The 25,060-nt window shown below is 41.8% G+C and overlaps 1 protein-coding gene and 1 long non-coding RNA gene across 14 annotated transcripts in view; one reads left to right on the top strand and one right to left on the bottom strand.

The window, feature by feature from the left end:
- The window catches only part of LOC142011210 (uncharacterized), a 144,272-nt gene extending 140,284 nt beyond the window's left edge, over positions 1-3,988 (bottom strand). For 4 of the 7 annotated variants that reach the window (XR_012645006.1, XR_012645007.1, XR_012645005.1 and 1 more), the window contains exon 1: positions 3,198-3,326. This is a non-coding gene — a long non-coding RNA (uncharacterized LOC142011210). Of the gene's footprint in view, positions 1-2,217; positions 2,624-3,197; positions 3,337-3,707 lie in introns of those variants that run through there. The other 3 variants (XR_012645008.1, XR_012645010.1, XR_012645011.1) reach the window with 3 other exon arrangements.
- Positions 2,838-25,060, top strand: part of QKI (QKI, KH domain containing RNA binding) — a 255,289-nt gene continuing 233,066 nt past the window's right edge. Inside the window, exon 1 of one of the 7 annotated variants that reach the window (XR_012645002.1) lies at positions 2,838-3,798. Coding sequence is in view for 5 of the 7 variants with exons in the window: in XM_074990274.1 (XP_074846375.1) it covers positions 3,657-3,798 (142 nt within the window). In the remaining 2 variants the exon portion in view is untranslated. The remainder of the gene's footprint in view (positions 3,799-25,060) is intronic. The other 6 variants (XM_074990274.1, XM_074990269.1, XR_012645003.1 and 3 more) reach the window with 6 other exon arrangements.

The raw sequence follows: 25,060 nt of genomic DNA, 5'->3' as shown, positions 1-25,060 counted from the left end.
TTTAAAGCATGGTTGTTGATGTAAGAGTAAGAACCTAATTTAAGAAATTCATTCATAAAACTGCTACTCCCTCTTTGGGAACAAAACTAAAATTGTATGCGTCTTAGCAATGGTCTTATATCTAGAAAATATATTGATTAAGTAATATGCCAGTAATACCTTACTTAACCTTATCTTTGCTCAACAGTATTGATATGCATAACCTCATATAGAGTATACCTCATCTCACTTGTAAATCAAGTGATGGGGGGGCGGAATCTTGCCAACCTGGGTCTTGTGTGAGGTATATGGTCAAAGATCAAGTGGCTTCAAATCACATGAACTATAGCCTCAGTTCTGAACTGGCATGTGACCAAATGACCTCTGGTAATTAAAGAGAATGCAGACTATACAGTATCCTAAATAGGCTAGAAGTACATATGTTTGATGAACAAAATCAAAGAAAACCAGGAGCATGGCTACACCTACACTAGCCCAAAACTTCAAAATGGCCATTTTGAAGTTTACTAATGAAGTGCTGAAATACATATTCAGTGCTTCATTAGAATGCCGGCAGCCAAAATTGACGTGGCTCACCCAGCCAGGTCTCCTTTTCGAAAGGACCTCAGCAACTTCAAAATCCCCTTATTCCTAATAGCAAATAGGAATACGGGGATTTTGAAGTTGCCGGGGTCCTTTCGAAAAGGAGCCCCAGCTGGATGAACCGCATCAATTTCGATGTGCTGCGGCTGCCAGCATTCTAATGAGGCACTGACTAGGTATTTCAGCGCTTCGTTAGTAACCTTTGAAGTGGCCATTTGCATGGCCATTTCGAAGTTTTGGACTACTGTAGACACGGCCCATGAGTGGCAGTTTTGGGTATGTGATACTGTTGCTTACATACCCAAACAGGGTAAATATCCACCACTAAGGGTCTCTTGCTGATTTGAAACACACAATGTTGTATACATCTATTGTCATGAAAAAAGTTAATCTTGACAGATGAGTAATGACTATTTTCAATTTAAAAAACCTGAAACCTATTCCACTGTAAACTTCAGTGAACAAAAGGCAGCTTATCTTAACCTAACTATGTGGGTACACTTGCTACATCCTTACCCTTACTGATGTAAATGACCTATGTCATACAGCTATGTCATACAGCAATGCCACCTCCATGAAATGCACAGGGCTCAAGTTGGATAGAGTTAGGACAACTTAGTGTAGATGCTATGGGTTATTTGCACTGGTTGTGCACTGTCGTTCTTGCCAATTTCACTGTTCTATCTTTTCAGTCATGAAATTGATAAGGAAGCTATTCAGCTCGGGCTGTCACCCCAGCAAAGGTGACAGCTACCTGTAGCGTATCTGCCTCCCTGTACTCAATCTCTCCACTGCAAAGAAACCAACAGCTACCCCCCCACAATCAGACACGCAGCCTCTCTCCCTATGCCCCACCATACAGAAACATGGCTGAAAAGAAGTAGTCCTGGGGCACCTTATAGACAGTAGGTCTTTGCTAACAAAAGCTTATACTCTAAGAGACTTCTTAGTCTATAAGGTGCCCCAGGACTTCTTTTTGTGTATACAGACTAACATAGCTACCTCTCTGATAAAGTGATGTGGGGGGGAAGCTAAGTTTCTTTTAGGGAGCTGAACAAAGCTGAGAGTGCTTGGGCTCTCAGATCCCCAAACCCCCTCAAACTTCACCTAAGCACTCCTGCTGAGAACACGCACCCCTGACAAAAAATGAGCTGCTTGGCTATCACAACAAGGAAGTGCTGAAAATTAAACTGACCTAAATTAGTAACTCTTTGTGTTAGTGTATTCTCTCAAAACAAGCAAGCAGTCAAGTAGCACTTCAAAGCTTAAAACTAATTGAGTAAGTGATGAGCTTGCCGGGGGCAGACCCCCTTCAGAGCTGGAGATAGAAAGATGGGAGCCGAAGAAGGGGGTCTGCTTCAGGGAAAGCTCATCACCAAATACGTAATTTTGTTAGTCCTTAAAATGCTTCACGACTGTGTTGATCTACATTAGGTCAAGTTTGCAAGGCGGCCATACCCCAAGTCATTGACTCCTGCCTGAACAAATCACAAACGACGCCTTTATTTCCCGACGCTATTATAACTTAACATTAACATAAACGGATTGCGGAGCCTGCTCGGCTGCGTGGTGGTGCCAACCGGGAGGATCTCTGCCCAGCGGGCCGAGCACGGCTGTCTCGTCAACTGCCCGTACCTCGGCGTGCAGCGCTGCACCCAGCTCAGTGAGCTGTGCAGCCCACACCGGCCAGGGCTGATCCGCCGGAAGAGCCACAGGAGCGGGGTGCGCTGCCGGGACGGGACCGGTGCCCCCACTCTCACTACCTCCGTCCCCGGCCTCTCGCTCCCTTCAGCCGCTGGCACACGGGGCCCGTCCCCGGCTGAGCGCACCGCGATCGCAGGCCGCCCGCTCCGCGCCCGGGGGAAGCCGGGCGCTAGCAGCGTCAGCGGCCACGGCGATCCGTTGCAGCCACAGGCTGCGGAGCCTCACCGGCGCCAACGTCGCCCGTTACTCTCCACGCCCGCCGGCCCTCATGACGCACCACGCGCCCTGCGTCTCCCGCCCCGTCTCTCAGCGGGAGGCGGCGCCGGCGCGCTAGCCAACCAGGCGACGACACTCAGGAAGCCGAGCGAACGTGAGGCTCGCCGTCGCGCATGCGCCTCGGCGGGGCTTCCCCCCCGCCTCCCTTAGGAGCACGTGACTCGGCCCCGCCCCGCCCCGCCGGGGGGTGAAGTAACAGGAGTTTGTTTTGAAGAGTTTTTCATGCGTGCCTCTAAGAGGCGAGCAGGGGCCGCGCGCGGGGGGGGGGCACGGCGCGAGCCACTCCGCGTGCGCCGCACGTAGCGCTTCACGTGCGGGGGAGCCGCCGAGCGGCCTCCTGGCTCCGCCTCTCCCTATTCCCGTCAGAGCTTCCCCAGGGAGCTGCGCCCCCCGCCCCACGGGCCCCGAGAGCGCGAGCGAGGCGCGGGTTGGCTCCGCCAAGTGGCGCCGCCGCTGCTCCTTCACTAACGGCTGCCCCGCCCCTGCCCCTCCCCCCGGCGTGTCCCTTCCCCTCCCCCCGCGTCCTGCCCCCTCCCCTGCCGCCGCCGCTGCTGCTACCAGCGCAGCTTGGACCCCGGCGAACTCCGGAGCGAACTGAGGAGAAGTGAGGAGGCGGCGGCGGGGCTGAGACTCACCAGCCACAGGCAGCTGGAGGGAGGGAGGCAGCGAGGACACCGGGCGCAGCGAGGCGGCGGCGGCGGCACAGACCCAGCACCGGCCGGGAGGAAACAAGCGGCGGCGGCGGCTGCTCCTCGTCGGGAAGCAGCAGCAGAGAGCGCCCGCCCGCCCCCCTCCCTCCCTCGCCGCGGAGAGCCGACGGGGGCAGCGCCGCGGAGAGGACCCAGGCTCGGCGCGCGCGCGCGGGAGGAGGGGGAACCTGGAGGACAGCGCCGGCCGGCCGGGGGCGCACGGAGCCGGGGAGCCGGGGGAGACCGAGTTTCCTCTTTCCTGCGCCCGGGACCTGGCGGCGGGGTTGGGTTGTCGCTGATTGAATCTTCTTCCTCCTCGGGGAGCCCCCGCCCGGATCCGGCCGGGCGCCCCGTGCAGTGGTTGGGCTGCGCGGCGGGCGCTCGCGGGCTCGGCGCGATTGGAATATGGTTGGGGAAATGGAAACCAAGGAGAAGCCGAAGCCGAGTCCCGATTACCTGATGCAGCTGATGAACGACAAAAAACTGATGAGCAGCCTCCCCAACTTCTGCGGGATCTTCAACCACCTCGAGAGGCTGCTGGACGAAGGTAAAACACTCCCCCCTCCCCGGGCCTCCGTGCTGCTCCCTGGAGCCGTCTCCGTCCTCCATTCCTGCCCCGAGAGCCGGAGGGGTGGGTTGATCCCTGGCTCCTTTTCCTCTTGGGTGTTTCCAGACTGGCTCCATACAACAAAGGGCCACTGGGGTACCTAGTTCCTGCTCTAACAGCAGGGGTTGGGTGTGTGTTGTGGTGGTGGGGGGTGGGATCTCGCCGTGTGTGGTCACCCCCCCCCCCCGGTTTTCTGCATATCTTCTGCTAAACGGGGAAGGGGAACCATCACCTTATGGAGGGAGGAGAGGGAGCGAACAGGAAGGGGAAAGGCGCTGAGGAATGTGGTTTGGGGGGGGAAATAGGGGGACGGGAAGGTCGTTTGCAAGCTGTGTGGCTACTGGATCACGCTGGAAAGTATGGGAGGGAGAGTAGGGCCGGCCATAGGTGGCGTCTTTTATGAGGGTGGAGGGGCAATCGACTCATTTTGGGGCCTGGTGTGAGGAAAGGGAGTCTGGTGTCGGGATTTGGCTGTTCTGGAAGCTGCTTCAACTTGAACGACTACCACCGGACTGACTGAGCTCCCTCCCCGCCCTGCATGGGCCCCCGCATTACCCCACCCCAAACTGGTCACAAAGTAGTAATTAAAATTTTCCCAGTGTGCGAGAAGGGAACAAATTCTTCTCCCAGTTCTCGTTCCCTTTTAAAGAAACTAACGTAAAAAATCCCTACGTGTGATTATAGTTGCTGAAAAGAATTACGAAATAAATTCTTCTTTACTGCCAAATGTCCGCTGCTTCCTCCAGCCAGGGCGCCGTTTTCTTTGTGCCCCGCACCCAACTCCTTGCAAAAGGTGCAGAGAGGCCGCTTAGTCAGGGCCACACTCGCTCTCAGTGAGTGATCCCTTTTCACCGAGATATTTACAAACCAACGATATCATTTTAAAATGACGTTAAACGTTCTCTGTCTGCACCTTTTATCCATGCTTTATTGGAGTGAAGTTGGAGTCTCCCTGTGTTTAGTTTTTTTAAGGCTCCTTATATTTGGGGTGCCCTTTTCATTGTAAGTGCACAAACAATATAGTAACCAACTGAATGTACCAGCACTTTATTTTGTGGGAAATTATCAAAATTTGTTAAATACCATTAAATAGTTTAGTTTGTAATCTGTGTAGAAATGGAAAAAAATGGGAACAACTTCACTTTTGATTTTGGGGAGTATAACACAAACTAGCATTTTAAGAACTGAATTGGGAAGAATTTTTGCCTGCAGTCAAATTCCTTCTTACTTGAAAGAAAACTTTTGTCAAGCAATTGACTTAAGAGGAAAAAAGAACTATTTATGTTTGCTAGGACAAAGCATTCAATAAACAATATGTAAAAATCAGAATGTGGCCATATTGCATGGGAAAATGGCATATCCAGAACACTGTGCCTTTTGAAGGAAATAACTGTGGTGAAAAACAGGAATTTGTAGAGCTGGATTCTAGTAAACTATTTCCTTGGAAAAGTTTTTATTGGGGATTGCTTTTATAAATCTGGAGTGGATGAATGTGGTCATCAAAAGAAAAAACATTCAGAACATGTAACTCTTGTCAATGTAAAATATTCTTCAGAACGTTTCAACAGCAGGAGATGTAAAATCGAGAAGAACTTGGACGGAGACACACTTAACCATAAATGAACTTCCAAGAAGCATGGCAATGGATTTTAAGTTCCTGAAGACTCTGTGGGTTATATGATCTGGGGGGAAGGGGAGGTAGAGCCCGACTAAGTTTGTTGGTCATGAAAACAAAAGAGAGAAACATCTCCCATTTCAAAAAGGCATTGAAAGGACGAATACATGAGGTCACTGCATCTTTCGAAGGTGATTGAATTCTGGAAGCCCTGGAAATCTGTTCTTTTAGCAAAGTTTGCCAAGTCCAAAATAATGCATGTGAGTTGGATGTTTAAAAATGTTGCTGAACATTCAACACTCAAGCTCTTTTCCACGTTTTTTCCAAACTGCTCATTTTTTATGTTTCTGAATAGCAGGAAGCATTCTACTGCTCCTTTAAGTCTTCCTGCTTTTTCTTGATTGCGTTGGTGTTTTGGAAGAAGAATTGTGGAGGCAGAAAACTTTCTGGAATGTCAAAAAAAAAAAAAAAGTTGCTTGTAAATACAGTGAAGATTTCATAATGTGAACACTAAGGGGCGCCAGTTATTTTTTTTTTGTGTGTGTGAGGTAGATGAGAACAGATTTGTAAGATCTTTACTAACCTTGATACTGAAATTAGCAACTTTAGTAGAAGACAGTTGAGAATTGCATTTGAGGATATGCTTAAGGAGAATAGTTCTATATCCAATTACGATATGCAGTTAGTGTGAGAAGTTTTATAAACAAACATGTATCTTAGAAAAGTTTATCCAACTTTTTACACACAAATCGCAATGGGCTAGGAGGAAATTCTGCACAATTCCTTGCAACAAAAAGAGCAACTTAAATATTTTCAACCAGATACACTGTTGGATTTATCTTATTTGTTTATATTTTTCAGACACTCAGGGTTTAATTTTGAGCACTTGGAGTATTTAATTTACAGTAAATTTAAGATTTATAGTAACTATCAAATATGAAATATTTAGCTTTTAGGAAGGCAAGCTTAGAAAAGTGAAGAAAAAAGGAAGTTTAAATTTCTTCTGCTGATGAAAAATATTCAGTTTGCTTTTCATTAAATCACATTTTCTGTTTTATAATACTGGTGGTTTCCATTCTAGGATATCTTTATTTGAAAAAAACATGAAATTTGCAGTGCATATGCTGTAAATATGACCTGTTGTATAGATTCTGTAGTATGTGCTTTTGGGGCATAGTATTTCCAAAGGATTAGCAACTGCGTCTCCTTTATCCTCTACCATTCTAATAAAAGTAGTGCCAAAAGTGTTTAAAACAGCATTGATTTAAAAACGTTAATCTCCAGGCAAAACTAATTTTCTTTTCTTATAAATGAACTATAGAACTTTTGTTCTGAGATTTTTTTATTTTCACACTCATATTAGTGACAACAAATGGAAGTGCATGTGATCTTGTAGTTCCTGTGTTAAATCAGAAGCTGAAATTAAACCGTTGTTGGTTATTGTCTGGGGCATTTGTTACTATTTTTACTCTCTTTAGCTGTTAGAGCATTTAACTAATGAAGTGACTTGCAAAACACCCATTGTATTGTGAACTTCATTTTCCAAAACAGTTTAACTTTCTGTATGTTTTTCTGAAGATTGATCTTTGAGGATATTGATACCTTGTTCTGAATGTTGAGGGCCACTTTTCCCAGTTTAATATAGTTCATAAAGGTTGATAGTGGGGCTTACAAATGTGGGCTTTCTTTAAAAAACAGAGCTTCACTGTAAAACGTGAAGGTTTGGCTTTCTGCTTTGCTTACAAGAATTTCTGAAGTTGTAGCCTTTTTGACTCCCGTAAAAGAATTGTTAATCTCAAAACAAGGATGTTTAAAATGAACATCAAGCTAAATGGGAAGTCAGACTGTTTTTATCAGCCTAGTGCAAACCTGTTTGGGGGATGGGGGGGGGGGCAGTTCCTGAATGTCAGATAGGATATATTTCCTGTAATTGTTTGTACAATCAAATGGGACTTGAATTTATTACATTACATCTTCATTTCTAAATTATGAAATATTTTAATGTTTAAAGGAACCTATAGTGTGATTTTTTGACAGCTTAATTTTTTGCTTTCTCCATTTTAATATGACGTCTTTCACAAAACAAGTTGTATTTTGCTTCTTGTACTCTTGCATTTAGGAATGAATGATTCTGAATTCTGTAAACAGACATTTTAAAATAAATGGAAGTTTAGTTCAGATATATTTGAAAACTAAAAGTATTGGGTTTATTAAAAAATAGTTCTTAACTGACTTTTTACTGTTAGAAACAATAAAAAGCACAAATTTAAATAGTGAGACTACTCAACTATGGATGTTAATTTTTTTCCCTATTTTTGGCAGTAATCCTGACTTTGAGAGGAATTGAGCTTGCTGTTTAGAGCATATGTTTGAAATCCTGAAGCTGCTACAAAGAGCAAGGGTTCTGATAGTCTTTGGTAATACAAACATCTAGTTTTTGGCTTTCAGAGGCTATTCATGTGAATGCTCATGAAGAATTTTAGGTCTCTATGTATTGTTCTTTTCTCTGAATACCCTGTTTGAAAGTTTTGCTGCAGAGTTGTTTAACATCTGTAACATTGAGGGAATTACGAAAGGTCAGACCACTCAAAAACTGGCATTTATGTACATATTTCCAAAAGGAAATGGTGAATTGGGCATTTTGAGGGGGGTTCGTCTGCTTTTGGAAATCGGTAGTTTCAGACAAACTTAAAACCTGTTGCATCAGCCTAACACTAGTTAGAACAAATTTAGACAAATAAATGCCTCCGTACTTATGAAGACTTAAATTATATGTATGTTGCTGTCAGCTTAGCTCCCTACGCTGGTTCCGAGACAGGGCATATAAAAGTTGAACTACAAAGGGCCAAATACTCAAGTTTTTATGAGTTTGATCCGGTTGGCATCGGCCAAACTGCTTGAATGACTAAGATGTGCAGGATTGGGTACCAAGTCTGTAAATACTTTTCTTTGACATAATTCAGTTAACTTTGTACACCAGTATTTCTGCTGATTTAAATGAGGATACTTGTTGCATAGTGAAGTTAAGTACAAGAAAAAAAATCTTTGTAGAACCAAGGCCTTAAATATTACTTATTTTCTCAGAATTTCCTCCAAACTAACTTTAAAATACAATTAAGAGGGTATATGTTGTGCCATTAAGGAAGTACACAACTGAAACAAAAACCTTAATGCTTTCTATATAAATCTCAGAAGTGCCCACTAGAGCCTTTTCAGGCACTTGGTGTGCTGCAACTGTATGTAAAAGCATGGGGCAAATCAGAAGATCCTTTTTGTAGGAAATTTCCACTTCATAAGATGATACCTAGCCATAGCTAGCTAATAAAGCTCCAGAATCTGTTTCAAAAATCTGAAGTTACAATATGGTGTTGCCTGTTCCCTTTAGAAATCTGTTAGAATACTTCTCAAAACAAAAACCCCATTAGCCTTCTTAATAAGAAAATTTTATTCGTGCAGTCTCCTGAATTATTGGGGGCTACAAGTTGTTTCTCAAGGAAGCATAATGAATTTAAAATCCCCTCACAAACATAATTTTTCACGTTTTGACAAACTATTAATACCAGTGATTGTGTGTTTTTGTGTTGTTTGAAAGGAAATAGGCAATTATAAAATAATTTTTCTGAAATTTTTGTGTCTAAGTTTATGTACAAGATTATTAAAACAGAGTTGGTGAAAGTTTCTTTTTGTCTAAGCATTTGACAGCATACTGCGTATGTTCCATTATCAGTGGAAAGAATGACAATCCTTTATAAACATAAGTAGAACAGAAGACCTCTTTAAAAAATCTGCCAGTAATTCTGGTAATTTGGCAAAAAAAAAAAAAAAAGCTTTTGTTGAAGAATATATTTTCCCTTTTCCTTTTTCTTTAAAATCTAGCCATGAATCTGCTAAATATTTTTCTTTATCATTGGGTTTGTGTGCATTGCTTCTTTCTTAGTCTCTTGTTTGCATATTCTTTCATCTGAACACAGGCACAATGATTAGTTGCGATATAAAATGCTATCCCTTCAGGTAAGGAGCTATTGGACAAGAGTATATCAGATTAAGCAGTGTAGTTAACTGTTCTCATAATTAATGGAGAAAAAATGCTATAAATATTAATCAACAGAAGTGTTTGTGTATAATTTTTTTCCAAGATGCTAACAGCTCTTCAGAATACAATAACTACAAAAAGTGATTGGCTGACATGGATGGTTAGAAAATCCAAAGGTCAAGTTTTCAAAGCAAAATCTGTGATTGTCCCGTAGGTAATGTGTATTAGCAAGGGGAAGTGGTATGAGAAATTTTTCATCCTATTTCACTAATTTTTTGACAAATATTCTTTTCCAATCCTGATCCCTGTTAAAATAATCTTGCCCCATGAATGAGAACGCACTTTAAAATGAGAACTATAAAACAGGAATGTGATCTGCTTTTTTAAAAAGCATTTTAATTTCGGAGACCATTAGAAAATAACTGCTCGTCTCATATGTGTCTGACAAGAGATGACCTGTATTAAGCTGTCTAACTACTGGGCTATTTCGACAGGTGAATTGATTGAAACACATCAAGAGTCTGCCACAGAAACTGATTTACTATACTTTGATTCTGTGAAGATGTAAAAAAACTTATCAGGAGTGTTGAATAAATAAAATTTTCCCATTCATTTTTTTTCATTTGAACATAATTTAGAAGCTTCTTATTGAGAAGTGTGTTTTGTTCAGGACTGCAAATACCAAAATATTCCTTGCATTCTGAAGTTTGTTGCAGTTCTCAAACCTCTTCAGTCCAGCAGCCTCAGGACCTCACTGGTGCCAAATTTGCTGGTCCATATTTTCCAGTAGCATTACCAACACTTCCAGTGCTTACTGGTTACTTAAAAGGCATTTAGAACAGTGTTTCCCAGCCTGAAGTCTGCGAGGTTACTGTAGGGACTTGGAGAGGTAGGGAAGATAAAATGGATATAAAAAATAAGTTCTAAATAAATTGGAAAGTTACCATCTTTTTTTTTTTTTAATTAAATATCTTCCAGCAATGTAATTAATTGCTGTCAGAAAATCTATGTTGTAGTTTCCTTTTTCATTTAATGACATGTACATAGCAGCTAGAATTAGCTTTGGGGGTCTGCAAATGGGTTGGGGGTAGTAATTGGGAGTCTGCATTAGTGAGTAGGTTGGGAACCATTGATGTAGAGGTAAATTGGAGCCAAGAACAGCACAGAACATTGAGAGCCAGGGCTTGGTGATTAAATAAACTTTAAGGGACCATGAGAAACTTGTCCACAACCATGTAAGTGGATATTCAGCTAACTAAAAGCATGCCTGATCACGGATATTGATGGATGTGAGTGTGCCGGACTATAGCAGCTCAACTTGTGCTTAGAAAACCTGTTAAACCAGTAAAATAGATGGTATAAAATCCAGTTCAGGTTAACGCCATAGTTCATTGGATATACTGAATTACTCTGTCATTGGAGCATTTTTTTGGTAAGTAGAAGGGAGCAATAATTAATAAGTTAGAATGAAATCTTGTTCATTGGCAGTCAAGATGTTTTTGTTGTGAATGGCTTGAGTTAAACAATCTTTACTACTGAAATATGTGACTGAGGAGTTTGCTGTTGCTTTTTTTTAATTCATGATTTTTGATAGAAGTGAACAGCTTTTAAATCGTGATTTTTTTCCAATATAATTGTAATTAAACGAGCAAAGTGACCCTGGTAACCTTAAACAGAAGGCGATGCTCAACTTTTACTACAGCAGAGCTATTGGTCTGCCCTATTGTTACCTGCTTTGTAGTCAAACTGCTCTGGCTCTTGATCATCCTGATATCCCAGTTCAGATTAAATGGTGTGAGTTTACATACTCTGTTTTTAGTACATGTCTCTAGATTGACCAGTTATGGTAGAAGACATTTCTCATGTGGCTTTAGAACTTGAAATTCCAGCTTTAGGTAGTCCATAGTTCTTTAACAGGTTTTAGTGTCTGCATTTGGGTGAGGTAATAAAATTCCAATTTTATAGGTGTGGCTTGTTCTCACCACATATATTGAGAAAAATTTTGCACAGAAAGGGATAGCATAACAGGTTTATAACTTTATGCAACAGTTACGCAGTAAGCACTAAACTTTGTGTGAATAAACCTCTATTTTAAGTCTGATAGGGTGGTGTTTTCAGTGTGTAGATGCATTTAGGAGCTTGAATTCTGTTGAAAGCCAATGGGATTCATTCTCCCAATCTAGGGCCTTTTGAAAATCTCACACCTTTCTTGGAAGTAGAAACAGTGATTGAATGTTGATATTTTATTCCATTCTAATGAATTAGGGCAGGATTTCTGTACTTTACAATGGCATGTTCTAGGAACTGTGGCTGTGTCTATGCTAGAGAGTTTTGTCAACAAAACTCAAGGAGCAGCTACACGCATTGTGCATTTTGTCAACAAGCTGTCGACAAAAAAGCAGTGTAGATGCTCTGGGGACCCCTTTTATTGACATAATGGATCAAAAGATAGATCCATTTGTATGTGCAGACGTGATCTGTCAACAGAAGTTTTGCCAGAATGTCTCTTCTAACAGTAACTTCTGTAGACAGATGGCTCTAGTGTAGACGTAACCTGTGTACTTGTGATCTCATATTTCTTTTCTAGGAAGTGCTGTCCTTAATTTTAATTTACAAGTACAACATAATCAGGAACCATCTAGGAAAATAAATTATGAAAGTTTTGCTGCATGTTTGACACTTTTTTTTTTTTTTTAAATCTACTTGCCCCAGATCCCTCAATGGCCCCCCTCAAAGATTGAACTCACAATCCTGGGTGTAGCAGGCCAATGCTCAAACCACTGAGACACCTTATTTCTGCAGAAATTCTATATGGAGAGCCCCAAGGACTTGAGTATCCCATTTATCAACAGAACAAGTACTATGTCAGCAGAGCTGAACATTTCTATACATTTTATCCCTTTTCTGTGTGGACTTTTTCTGGGTTAAGAGGTTCATCTGCTCTTCCTGTGTGTTTGGTCATTTGCATCTGAGGTTGCCAACAGGTGTTAATAGTATTTATTTTGTTTCTCAGTTTAGTTTCAAATGGATGATCCCATTTCTTAGATCTGTTAGCATTCAGTGTTTGAAAATTTGCTGGAAACGTCATTGTTTAAGTCTTCCATTTCTTAAACGGTGTCCTTTTCTCTTGATTTCTCAGCCTGCATTAAACACATTATCATGGAGTCAGCTTACCTTTGTTTTTTTTGGAAACTTTATTCTCCTTTCCCCAGCCATGCGCTTTCTTATTGAAGTACAGCAGCCCATGTGTGTCTAGTATCTGAGTGAGGGGTTTCTTCAAAGGAGATATTCGTGTCATATTACATTTTGTTTAACAAATTTTTGGTTGGCAGCAAGGGATAAAGTCATACGAAAACAAACCAAGTGGCTGCATTACGTAGTGCTTGCGTTTGTGGTGGTGATCAACTCTTTTTAGGTGGTGGCATCTTGTTTAGTGCTTATGTAAATTATGGGTTAATTGCTTTTAATCTAATTGCCTTTAAATCTTGACATGTAAAGGCACTGCACAGTTCTTGCAGAAAGTCTAAACTGTAACCGGGGTGCTGTATTTCAGGTTAGTTTGGTTTAGATGCATGGAAAAAAACTTGGTAAAAAAAAATTCCCTCTGCTTATTTTGTCCAGAGTTAATTTCTCACTGGAGTGTACCAACTTCAGTTTACTTCAGTTAATTTTTTAGCCTTAGTCTTTGTCTATGCTATGTAGGTTTTAGTGACATGGATGTGTTGTTATAGCCACATAGCTAAAAGTTAGCCGTGTAGCTGCTGTTTTGGCACTTTTGCCGATAAAATAATTCCACCACCAGCAAGTGGTATAAACAGTTTTCACCCTGATGTAACCAGGCAATCTTGTGCCTGAGTGATGGATTGAGTGATCTTTTCTCATCTTTCTCTGAGGTGATGTCTACATTACAGGGTTTTCTTGGCAAAATGGCCGTTTTGCTGACACAACCCCTGGAGTGTCCAGATTCCCAAGGTGTTCTGCCGACAGTAAGTTGAAAGAATGCAGCACTGTTTTTGACAGCTGTACCCCACTTCCCACAAGGAACAACAGATCTTTCAACAGAAAGCCAGTCTGGATGTTCCAGGGGACCCTCTTGTTGACAGACAGGATACTGGGAAGTCCTGTCTCCTGTGCTTCAGGTTGGCAGTTTTGTCAGTAGAGTGATGTGTTTAGCAGTTCGGCTGTGATCTGTCGACAGAAGTTTTTATTGTAAGATATCTTCTGACAAAACTTATTTCGACAAATCCCGGTAATCTAGATGTAGCCTGAATGAGGTCTTAGTCAGTGAGACTTATTCTTCTAAGTTACTTGTGTTTTTGGAAATTCTGACTTATTTGCGTGACTTTTAGTGAGGAGTCTTTTATTAATGTCTTCATCGAACGCTTGATTAACAGACTTGATTGTCAAAGTGATATTTGAAAAATTGTGTAAAAGGAGCTTTGTAAAATATTGGCTCAGGTTAGTCAAAAATTTTAAGGTCAGAAGGGAACACTTCCATTTCGTCTGACCTCCTGTATGTCACAGATCATAAACATCTGTGCCCTAAACCCAACAATCAAAATGAGATTACAGGTATTCTAGTCCTCAGGAGACTAGACTGTTGTGTGCCATAGATGAAGACAGGTCAACATGAATCAGTTTTGGGGTACCTTCAATCCCAAGGAAATGATTGTGAGATAGGTCCACATAATCTTAGTGGATGACCCCACCCACCCACCCACTGTGTCGACCTTCAGGGGAAAAATTCTTTCCTTACCTTGCATACAGATGTCATTTAGACCTTGAGGATGTGAGCCACAGCCAGCCAGGTTCCTAAGAGAGAATGCTCAGTGCCACCTAAGAGCCCTGGCCACCTTGCCCCATGTCCTGTCTCCCCGCTGTGACTATTCCCCATGCTTCAGAGGAAGAAAATGCTAAAATTTTTCACAGAATACATTATGGGAGGAATTCCTTCCTGAACCTGGCTGAAACCTTGGAGAACGAGCTTTAGGAATCTGAGGCATAAACTGTGATTGAGCCTCAAGGTGGAGTCCTGTGCCCAATCATGATAATCAACAATCATGTTATATAATTGCACTCATGAATCAATCTATTTCTCTTTCAAAACTAATCAAGTTTTTTGGCCCCATTCTGAAGATAAGCTAAATTAATTATTTAATTTAAGAATACAGTATGATTTGGAAGACAGTTGAACTTGCATATAAATATCTCAAAGCTGGATTTGACCCAGAGAGAAGGCAAGATTTTTTTTGTGACTGTTTATTTCACACACACAATTGTTTACTGTGCTCAGTTATCCCATGGTAGTGTTTTTGGGAAATACCATGAATGAGTGACAGTAGTAGTAATAGCATTTTTTAAATCATTTTTTCTCATAAGAAAATAAGTCTTCATACAGCATATAATATTTTTGTTGCTTTCCCCCTCATGGATAGGCTTTCTCTTGTGGCCAGCTACTGAAGCATAAATCATTTTTGGAATGATGATTGAAAAAGAATGTTAATTGAAATATTTACAGCGGTTTAATCCAGAATTAAAGACATCTTGGTGGAAGTATAAAAAGTGTGACAATGGCTTTCTTCAGGTAGGGCTATTCATTAAAAGAATGTAGCATTTATGAGGTAAAACAACCAACTCTCCCTGCAGAGAAGCAGTGTATGTGTATGCTCCCTAAATAATCAAGCCTTCAAATGAAATAATTTTCGGATGGGTGTTCCGCAGCGATCAAGGGTTAATTTAGATTAAATTCCGTAGTTATTGCAATGTTTCCAGTTGCTTATCATTCAGTGTAGCTTCTAGGGAACCAAAGAACAGTGGATCAGCTATACAGATAATGGGGTACATAAAGATAGTGCCTATTGATTTACTAACTGTGTTTTACTCAGATCTATTCATGAGGAAACTTGTTGGTTCCAAATGGGAGGTTTAATGCACGTTGGGTCTACTTGGTAGTTCAGAGTTTTAATATTGCTAAGTGTCTTCAGTCAGACAGGTACACTTGCATCAGCCTCAGATTAACATAGGGTGAATAACAGAGCGATTTATCACCCGGGCAGCCCTGAAAAGTGTCAGCAAGAAAGCTGACGATGATGAATTGGACAGAAGTGGGTTCTGCGGTAGGTAGCCACTACAGCCCACTGTTAAGGCCACAGTCTTAGGGATGGCAGCTGATATTTAGCTATATGCAGGGTAATTAAGTGAGGAGTAGCTGCAGTCCTGTGCTTGGTTGAGTAGAAAACATGTCCTTTCATACGTCAAAGAATTTTAGTGACGTGTTTATATTAGACTGGTAAATGGACAACAGAATCATACAATACGGAACAGGATTTTTGAACACCAGATGTATTTGGGACTGAGAGTGGCTACATTCCTGAGGCAGATACCTGAAGTTAAATTAAATATCTTAATTGTTTTCAGTAAGCTTACAGGTCAATGGATTTATTGTGCAGAAGCAGATATTAATTTGGAAGTAAGAGTGTTTCAGTTTTTGCTTCAAGGTTAATTTTCTCAAGTTTAACTCTTTATATCTGAGTTTATTGTATTTCTGAGTTATGCGGTAAAGCCACAAGTGAATAGAGAAAAATGAAAGTCTTGAGCCCAAGTAGATTTAGTCTACATGTAAAACTACATTTGCTGCTCCTGACATTGCATGAGAGGATATATAGAAGGAAACTAACAAAAATAGGTGATGAGGTTCCTTGATTTTGCTACACACCAAAGTTCTTCTGTTTTATTCAGTGAATATTAAAGATGATTTTTGCTGTTAGTCAGTGTATAACTTTGTATAGAAGACCTTAATATATTTGTCATGCACTGATAATTTCAAATATTTGCAATTAAGGTTGTGTGCTACCTGCATGCCTTGGGGAGTGTCTTAGACCAGTGGCTTTCAACCAGTGTGCCCTGAGAACTGTCCAAGTTTGCCATAAAATTTTGTCAATTTCCCCTTGCTGTGGCTTTTTGCAGAGTCACAGCGGGGGAAATTGATGGACCCAACAGGACCTTGTTTGTGCTGGGAAGCAGCTGAAATGCTGCTTCCCGAACCCAGATGAGCTGTTTGGGGGCCTTGCCCCACTCCTTGTGATGGCAAGGAGAGGTGGTGGAGGACAAGAGCCTGTTGGAGCCAGGATGTAGTTTAAAGGCCATGTTCTGGCTCCAGCATGCTGGTGGGGAGTGAAGCCTGCTTTGTTGTTCCTTGTTGACTCAACATCCCTAGCATGGGGTTGAGCAGATTTTGAAAATGTGGCTGTGCTTGCTGCCTAACACAATGTATTCTGTCTTGGATTTGAAATATTAATGCATTTGATCCTTGTGTAGCTTGTGGTATGCACTATTGTGTTGCAAACCTGTCTAACACTAACCATAGCAAATGTAAATAAATGTGACATTTATGAGCAATCAGTTCAGCTGAAAAAAGTGGGTGTGCGGTGGATTTTTTCCATTGAAGTGTGCTGTGTTACTGAAAAGGTTGGAAGCCACTGTCTTAGACCCTTATAAGATGTTTACAGATGTTTCAAATTAGTTCTGATTGGTTCTGTACACAATAGATTTACCATGGGCTTGCCTACATGTAGAATTCTACAGTGGTACAATTGAACCATAGTAGGTGTGCTACAGGGTAAGTCTATGGTGCAGTAATGCTACTGTAGTGCGTTTTGTAAATATGTGCTACGCTGATGGGCGAGTGCTCTACTGTCAGCATAATTATACCACTTCAGCGAGAAGCAGAAACTAAGTCAGCAGAACAGTGTCTTCTCGGGCCAATGTGAACAGTGTAAAACTTGCTTGGGGGTTGAGGAAGCTTTTTTCAGATACCAGTTATGTAAGTTGTATTAACATGGTGGTAGTATGGACTTGCCCTCCCTGAAGGTTTTGCCTTCATTGATGGGAGGGCTTCTCGTGTAAATAATCCAATTCCAACTCATGACAGCTAAACCGAAGGGAGGGTTCTCCCATTGACCTAGTGTTGTCCATATTGGAGGTTAGATTGGTTTAACTGAGTCATTCAAGGGTGGATTAACAGTCCTCAGTGACAGCCACATTGACGTAATTTTCTAATGTAGAGTAGGCCTTGGTCTGTAGATAAACATCAGAGTTGCAGCGCAAGAGCCCCCAATGGAATCAGGTGTTTAATATGTATGCCTTCAGCGATCCTAGTTAGTGTGGTAATTTATTGGAGGCTGCAGATTTATTTATTTCTGTAGTCCTGAACTATTACTAATTATCACATATTTATGCCTTTCTCTGTAATTTCCGATATTTGCATCAGATGAAGTACGTTTTTGTCCATGAAAGCTTATGCCCAAATAAATCTTAGTCCTTAAAGTGCCAGAGGACTCATTGTTTTTACAGATACAGATTAACAGGGCTATCTCTATGATCCTTGTCACTAATTCTGTTAACTCTAAGTCTGCAGGGTAAATTGCATTCTCACTTCAGAATCGCTTTTCTGATTTTGCTAGATTGAGTGCTGTATATCTGTCTGAATTGAGCAGTTTGTCTGCTGAAATGTCTGATCAGCTGTTCTGTGCCTAAAATACATTTTATGGTAATCAGGAGGACAGATCCATGGAAAAGATTTTTTTTTAAAAATGTTTTAGCATGTGTCCTTGATATTAAATACATATAAAAACATTATTAATTTGGTATATTCATTTCCTGACAAAACTTACAGAGGCTCTCTTGTTTCTATTGAAACACCTTAGACTCTTTATTTTCTAATGAATAGTATAACTCCTAACCAGTAGTTTATATTACGTAGTGGCAATACTCTAGATGGAGGATGGCGTAATATCATAAAATACTTAGGAATGAGTATGACTAGTAATGAAACTTGGATAATTTCCAAGCCTTGAAGCTAATTGTTTTCTTAATACTGCAGATAGGAAGGTAAATATTAGTCACTTATAAATGTGAGTGTGATTGTACCATAAATAGAGTAGAGAGACTAAACAAAATTTATTTACCCTCAAAAGAAATGTTTCGTATACTTTGTAACTTACTGCAAAAAGCATGCTTTGTTTTTGAAATAACGTGAGAGGTTTCTTACAAATAATCAATTTTTTTCATAGCAGAGCTACTAAATTTACATTTGAATACACATGTGGTCCAGTCTTTGGGTAAATGACTTAAGTGTAAAGTTAATCTGCCCTTCTAAAACTAAGTGTTCAGCATATTGTACTGGTTAATAATCCTTTAAAAAATAGTCAATCTTTCAAAAACTGATTAAAATAGCAAACTAGCTTTTAAACTCAGTAGTTTGAAATTAATACATGTCCATCTTCCTAATCAAAAAACCCATGAAGTAAAATTTAGAGAAGTCTAAAGGAGGCAATAGAATTGCAGCAGTGTGAGCACCACCTTGCTCATCTCTGGGTATCGGAATATGAAAATGACTTAGTTTGGAAGTTGACGTTTTAAAGGTTAACTGTCATATAAGCAGTTTATAATGTATAGCTTTTTTATATTAAAGGAATGCATTTGGGTTAAAATGCATGTTTTAAAAATTGCTGTTACCTCGTTTGTGTTAATGTTTGATTATTTAAAAAAAAAATTCTTATAGATCTAGGTACCTGTTTAACATTTGTTGATTTTTACGAAGCTTTTCTCCAGACTCTGGAAATTGTGAAACTATTTCTGTTGATCTTAAATATTAACTTCACAAATTATGATTATGGGGGTGAATTTAAGTTGTTAATCCTTTACATGTATTGACTTAACATTTTGGGGGATCAGTGTTGTTTATAGTTTAATTCTTCCAATTTGTCTCACTTGTTCTTTTTTCTTTTCTCTCATTTTACCATTTTATTGACAATAAAACTAACACACGTGTTTGATTTGCTTCTTTTGTGTGCTCTGGCATCATCAGTTACAGTATAATTATTCAAGGCCTGTAAAAGGCATGTGGGATCAAGCTGTAGATGGTACAATACATTGACTTGAATATCTGTTTAGTTTTGATGTATTTTGCTCTGTCTGCAGCTTAGAGTATTGACATTTTTAAATTATCTTTAAAATTTTAATAAAAATGCTTGTCAATTGTTAGTGTAGTAGTAGTAGTAGTAGTAGTATCAGCTGGTAAACCGTCAAAAGTAAAATCATAATATGGTGTGTTCTAATTCAACTTGCAAATATTGCAACTGGTTCCTTGTAAGTTTGATAGTTATTTGGCTACTAATAGTAATCTTATCTGTGTTGATATTAGGGGTTAACTTGAGTCATAGTTACGCTGTTAACTTGAAATTCCTATTTGAAGACTTCGAACCTGCTTTGTTTAAGTTACACATTCAGTTGTTGCAACTGAATAGTTAGTGGAGAAAAATGTAATCTGTTTAATTTGTAAATGTAGCAGCTCTCCTGTTATCAGTTTCACTCTTCCTTATGAGACGGGTAAATTTGATTTATGCTAGAATGATGTCTTCTAAATAAAAGAGGGGGAACAGCTTAACACTTTTAAAGGTATTGAAATAAGATCTATATCTGAAGGATGCTTTACTGCAAATTATATTTGTCAATTTAAAAATAATTCAAGTTTAGTCGCTATTTAGGTTTTTTAATCTCTGGTGGCATTTGGGGTAAATGTCTGTTCTGAATGGTGCTTTCTCTTTATAGTGCCTCTCTCAAATTCTGTGGTTAGTTCCTTTGTGTTAGTGTGGTCAGAGCAAAATACACAATTGGCTGGCTTATTTTGAGAACAAGGTGGGTGTGTCATGAAAACCTGCTAAGGATCATATCTCTCCTCTGATGGAGCTAAGTGTGTCACGGAGCACTTCAGTTTGAAACAAAACATGGATTACTTTAGGTTTTGAAAGAATAGTAGTCCTGGTTTTCATGCTTTGGTTTGAGAGCTGAAATGGAAGATAATATTAAAAAAAAAAAAAGAAATAAATAGTGACAGTGCATTATCTTATCTAGTTAATTTCATCAGGTAGTCCTGGAAACTTGGTGTACTAGTTGTTAAAAGCAGTGAGCTGTGAAATAATTGGAACTGCAACTTGCAAATACCAGCTATTGTTTTCAACAAAGTTGAGCTGAAATCAGCTTTCCATGCTGCATTGCAGTGGAAAACCAATTAATTACAATGTGACAAGGAATGTCATTTTCTCAGTCATTTCAAGAAGTTGCCAACAATATCCCATCAGAGGAACAAGCATCTCCATTATCCAGCACTGACTCAAGTTAATCTTTTTAAGCAATGAATGTAGTCACTACTGAACTAACTGTAAAACAGATGTGCAGTTATTTGTTTGTTTGAAGATGTACATTCAAAATTTCTAAAATTATGCAATACTTGTAAAACTACTTATCTAGCACTAGAGTTATACCTTTGATATCCCTCTGTAGCAAGCACTTTTTATTATAACTTAACACTAGGATTCAGGTGGTATAAAATAAAATACAGTATATGGTAGGGTATAAATAACTAGTCATGTTTGAAGCGGAAGTCTAGTTTTATTTATTTTTTGGATGTACACAAATTCCACATCAAAGGTTGACTGGATGTTTAAAAGAAACCAATTTTGTATGCTCCATGACTTCTTTTAAAGTTTAAAAAAAAATGCACCAAAACAGCTGCACTTCAGCAGTTTTACTCCAATCAAGTGTTCAAATGAGGTGTATGAATAGAAGAGAGATCATGGGAGAGATTGGTGGCTGGCTGGGGTGCAGTTATGCTGCATTCAGTACAGTCACCAGCTATTGAAGTTTTTTAAAACGAGGAATGTGCCCTGAAGAAAAGATAAGAATTGGGCCTGACGCTAATTCTTGCAACTTTGCAACAGATGATAAAGCTCAGTTTGTGAAATTAAAAAGTGGAATACAACTAATAGCAGATGTAATCTGGATATCTTCATAATAGGACTGCAATACAAACGTGCTTCAACATCCCCTTAAAAATTTCTTGATTGCATTGTAATTAGCATTTTTTATTAATGCTGTTGCTTGCTTTTTGACACCTCTTGGTTTCTCTCCTATTGTGTTCAGCATAGCATATTTTTTTACTTCTTCCAATGGAAATAACTATAGCAGCTGACTTAGCAAACTTGTGATTAGATTCAAACAGTAGGCCAAAAATGAGGTATGAGCAATTTTGTGATTTGTATTCTTTAGTTACATATTAAAAATTAAGAGATCTGTTCTAGTTTACATCTCACCAGGTAACTGTGGATGGTGTGGTATTTACTAAACCTGGCTTTTGCCAGTTAAAATCATGATTTATTTTGCTGCCCTGGGAAAAACTAGTTAGTCCCAGTTTAAGGAATGTGGTAAACATTAATAAACCAGTTTTTGTTACACATTCAAATTGTGGTTATGTAATGCAGTGGATTGATAGGTTAATTTAGGATTGCACAAATAAAGTAAAACTGCAATGGGTATAACACGAAGGCTGTGTTTACACTAGGAAATAAAATTGATTTTAATTCAGTTAGCCCAATTTTTCCCAGTGTCTGGTCCTCACTGTGAATTCTGTTAGCTTGATTTATGGACCACTACAATTGACATATTGTTATCCTAAAATTGAAGTAAACCGACAGGTGTAGCTTTCTATTTGAATTTAAGAATCTGAATGAAGGTTCTTCTTTGAGTGTCCCCGTGGGTGCTCCACAATAGGTGTCGGGCTTGCCCGGCGCCGCAGATCGGATCTTCCAAGCAGTTTCTGCCGGACCGCGCATGTGCCGGTGCGCGCCGCTCCCTTGCGCGCTCCTGGCCATGTGCGCGATCCGGTCCCCGCCAGTTCCTCTTAACCGCCATCGGCTGCGGACGGAATCCGAACTAGGCTAAGGCCAAGTAGCGTATTCAATGACTTGAACTGTTTTTTCTTTAAAGTTTTTCAAGTACTTAGGCTACTGCAAGTTAGCCGGTTGTTATTTTTCAAAAAAAAAAAAAACAAAAAAAACAAAAGCAACAAACAAACTACAAGCGGGACAGCTTCAATCCAGTCCCAGTAACAAGCGCCGGAGGCCAGGAGCATAGGGCCATCAGCCCTCCTGCTGCGGCAGGCCATCAGAAGGGGAAAACAGCACAGAGAAGGTGCTAAGTACCCGTTTAACAACTGAAAGACTCACCAACAATGTCCTCTTCAGGATTTAAAAAATGTGAGTCCTGCCGAGACGCGATGCCAGCGTCCGATGGGCACAGTCTATGCATAAGGTGCCTTGGGGAGTCCCATGTTGCACAGAAATGCTCCTTCTGTGCTAAATTAACAGCCAGAGCAAGGAGAGACAGGGAGATGCGGCTTAAAATGCTGCTTTTTGATAAGGCCCTCCAGCCAGACGTGCCGGAGCGGCTGCAGCAGGAGGGACCTTCCGGGGCCCATAAAAGGAAAGCTGCCTCCCTCACCCCATCAGCGCAAAAACGGAGGAAAGCCTCCCCAGCCAGATCCCTGCCGGCAGCAACAGCGAGCGGGACGGGAGGAGCGAGCAGCCCCCAGCCGCAGCAACAGCTGATCGGCGGCGGCACGGAGAGCCACGTGGAAGCGGCTCAGCCTCCGATAATCAGCTAGCCGCCCTGCACTGCAGGCAGGGCGGCGGCTAAACAAGCGCCGGTCTTGACGTGCTTGCAGCTGCTGGGCCACATGGCAGCGGCGACATTTGTAGTACAGAACGCCAGGTTACACATGCGCAGCATGCAGCACTGGCTGGCGAGTGTATACAAACCGGCAGTACACACCGTTCACAGGGTGGTGTCGCCCACAGCCGGGGTGCGCAAATACCTACAATGGTGGGTAAACCCCAGGAACCTGCTAACAGGGGTACCCTTCCACCAGCTGCAAATATCGGTTTTTCTCACTACAGATGCCTCCCTCATAGGGTGGGGAGCGCACATGGGTGAAGAGGTGACTCAAGGACTGTGGTCACCCACGGAACAGTCACTACACGTAAATATACTGGAGCTCAGAGCAGTGTTCAACGCCTGCAGACGCTTTCGAGACCACATACAAGGCAAAGTCGTCGGGATCAGTACAGACAATACCTCCACCATGTTTTATATAAACAGGCAAGGAGGAGCTCGATCCCGTGCCTTATGCGCGGAAGCTATCCGCTTATGGAACTGGTGCATCGCCAACAATATAATCTTGAAAGCCTCATACTTGCCGGGTGCGCACAACGTGAAGGCAGACCAGCTGAGCAGGCATTTTGCACTCACACACGAGTGGCAGATCCGTCCCGATCTGCTACGGCCGATTTTCCACGCATGGGGTTTTCCCCAAATAGACCTGTTTGCCACTCAGCACAACAAGAAGTGCCCACGATTCTGCTCCAGGGCAGGACTGGGATGGGGGTCCCTGGGGGACGCGTTCGCGATCCCGTGGAGGGGCCCCCTGCTTTATGCGTTTCCTCCCACAGTGCTGATCCACAAAGTCTTGCAGAAAGCCAGGAGGGAAAGGGCCCGGCTGATCCTGATAGTCCCAACGTGGGATCGACAACAATGGTTCCCCCTACTCCTGCGCATGTCGGACCGTCCACCGATGCCTCTTCCGGTGGCGCCGGATCTGCTCACGCAAGCCCAGGGGTCCATAGTGCACCCGCACCCCCAAAGCCTGCGACTGCAAGCGTGGTTAATCCATGGCTCAGCTCTCTAGAGAGCACATGCACAGTGGAAGTACAGCAAGTCCTACAAAGTAGCAGGAGGACTTCCACCAGGAAGACCTACAAGCAAAAATGGACTCGCTTCACGGCTTGGTGTTCTACCAAACAGCTGCCCCCCCTTTTGGTGCCTATACCTACAATACTAGAGTATTTACTGGACCTCAAGAGAGGAGGACTCTCTCGCTATCCTCGTTGAAGGTCCACCTTGCCACCATGTTGGCGTTCAGACATGAGGAGGAAGGGCACACGGTGTTAGCCCACCTTATGGTTACCAGGTTCCTCAAAGGGTTGGTAAACCTATACCCCCCTCGGAAACCGATTCCACCTTCGTGGAACTTGGACCTGGTGCTTACCACGCTAATGGGACCACTGTTCGAGCCCTTGGCCACGGTTCCCCTCCGCCTCCTTACAATAAAGACGACCTTTCTTCTTGCAATTACGTCAGCTCGTAGGGTGAGCGAGCTCGCGGCAGTCATGGCAACGCCACCCTGCACTGTTTTTTCCAAGGAGGCGGTAACCATACGGCTGCATCCAGCCTTTGTTCCCAAAGTTTCTTCCGAGTTTCACATTAACGAACCTTTTGTTCTACCCTTGTTTTATCCAAAGCCTCATAACTCCAACGAAGAGGCGCGCCTACACCTCCTGGACGTGAAGAGGGCGCTAGCCTTCTACGTAGACAGGACCAAGTCCTTCTGGAAAACGGATAGACTCCTAGTCTCCCTCGCTCCCAAATCGAAAGGAGAAGGTCTCCTCGCAGAGAATCTCAAAGCACATTGTATCCTGCATAAAAATGTGCTACGAGCTCAAAAAGACTCCTTTATCGGCCACTCCCAGGGCTCATTCCACTAGGGTGGTGGCGGCATCAACAGCCTTTTTCAAGGGCGTTGCGTTAAAAGACATTTGCAGAGCGGCGACCTGGTCATCCTACGACACCTTCGCCAAACATTACGCCCTTCACAGGGTATT

Source organism: Carettochelys insculpta, chromosome 3 (genome assembly GCF_033958435.1).
Source record: "Carettochelys insculpta isolate YL-2023 chromosome 3, ASM3395843v1, whole genome shotgun sequence".
Lineage (NCBI taxonomy): Eukaryota > Metazoa > Chordata > Testudines > Carettochelyidae > Carettochelys > Carettochelys insculpta.
This window is presented reverse-complemented; position numbering and strand designations above follow the sequence as displayed.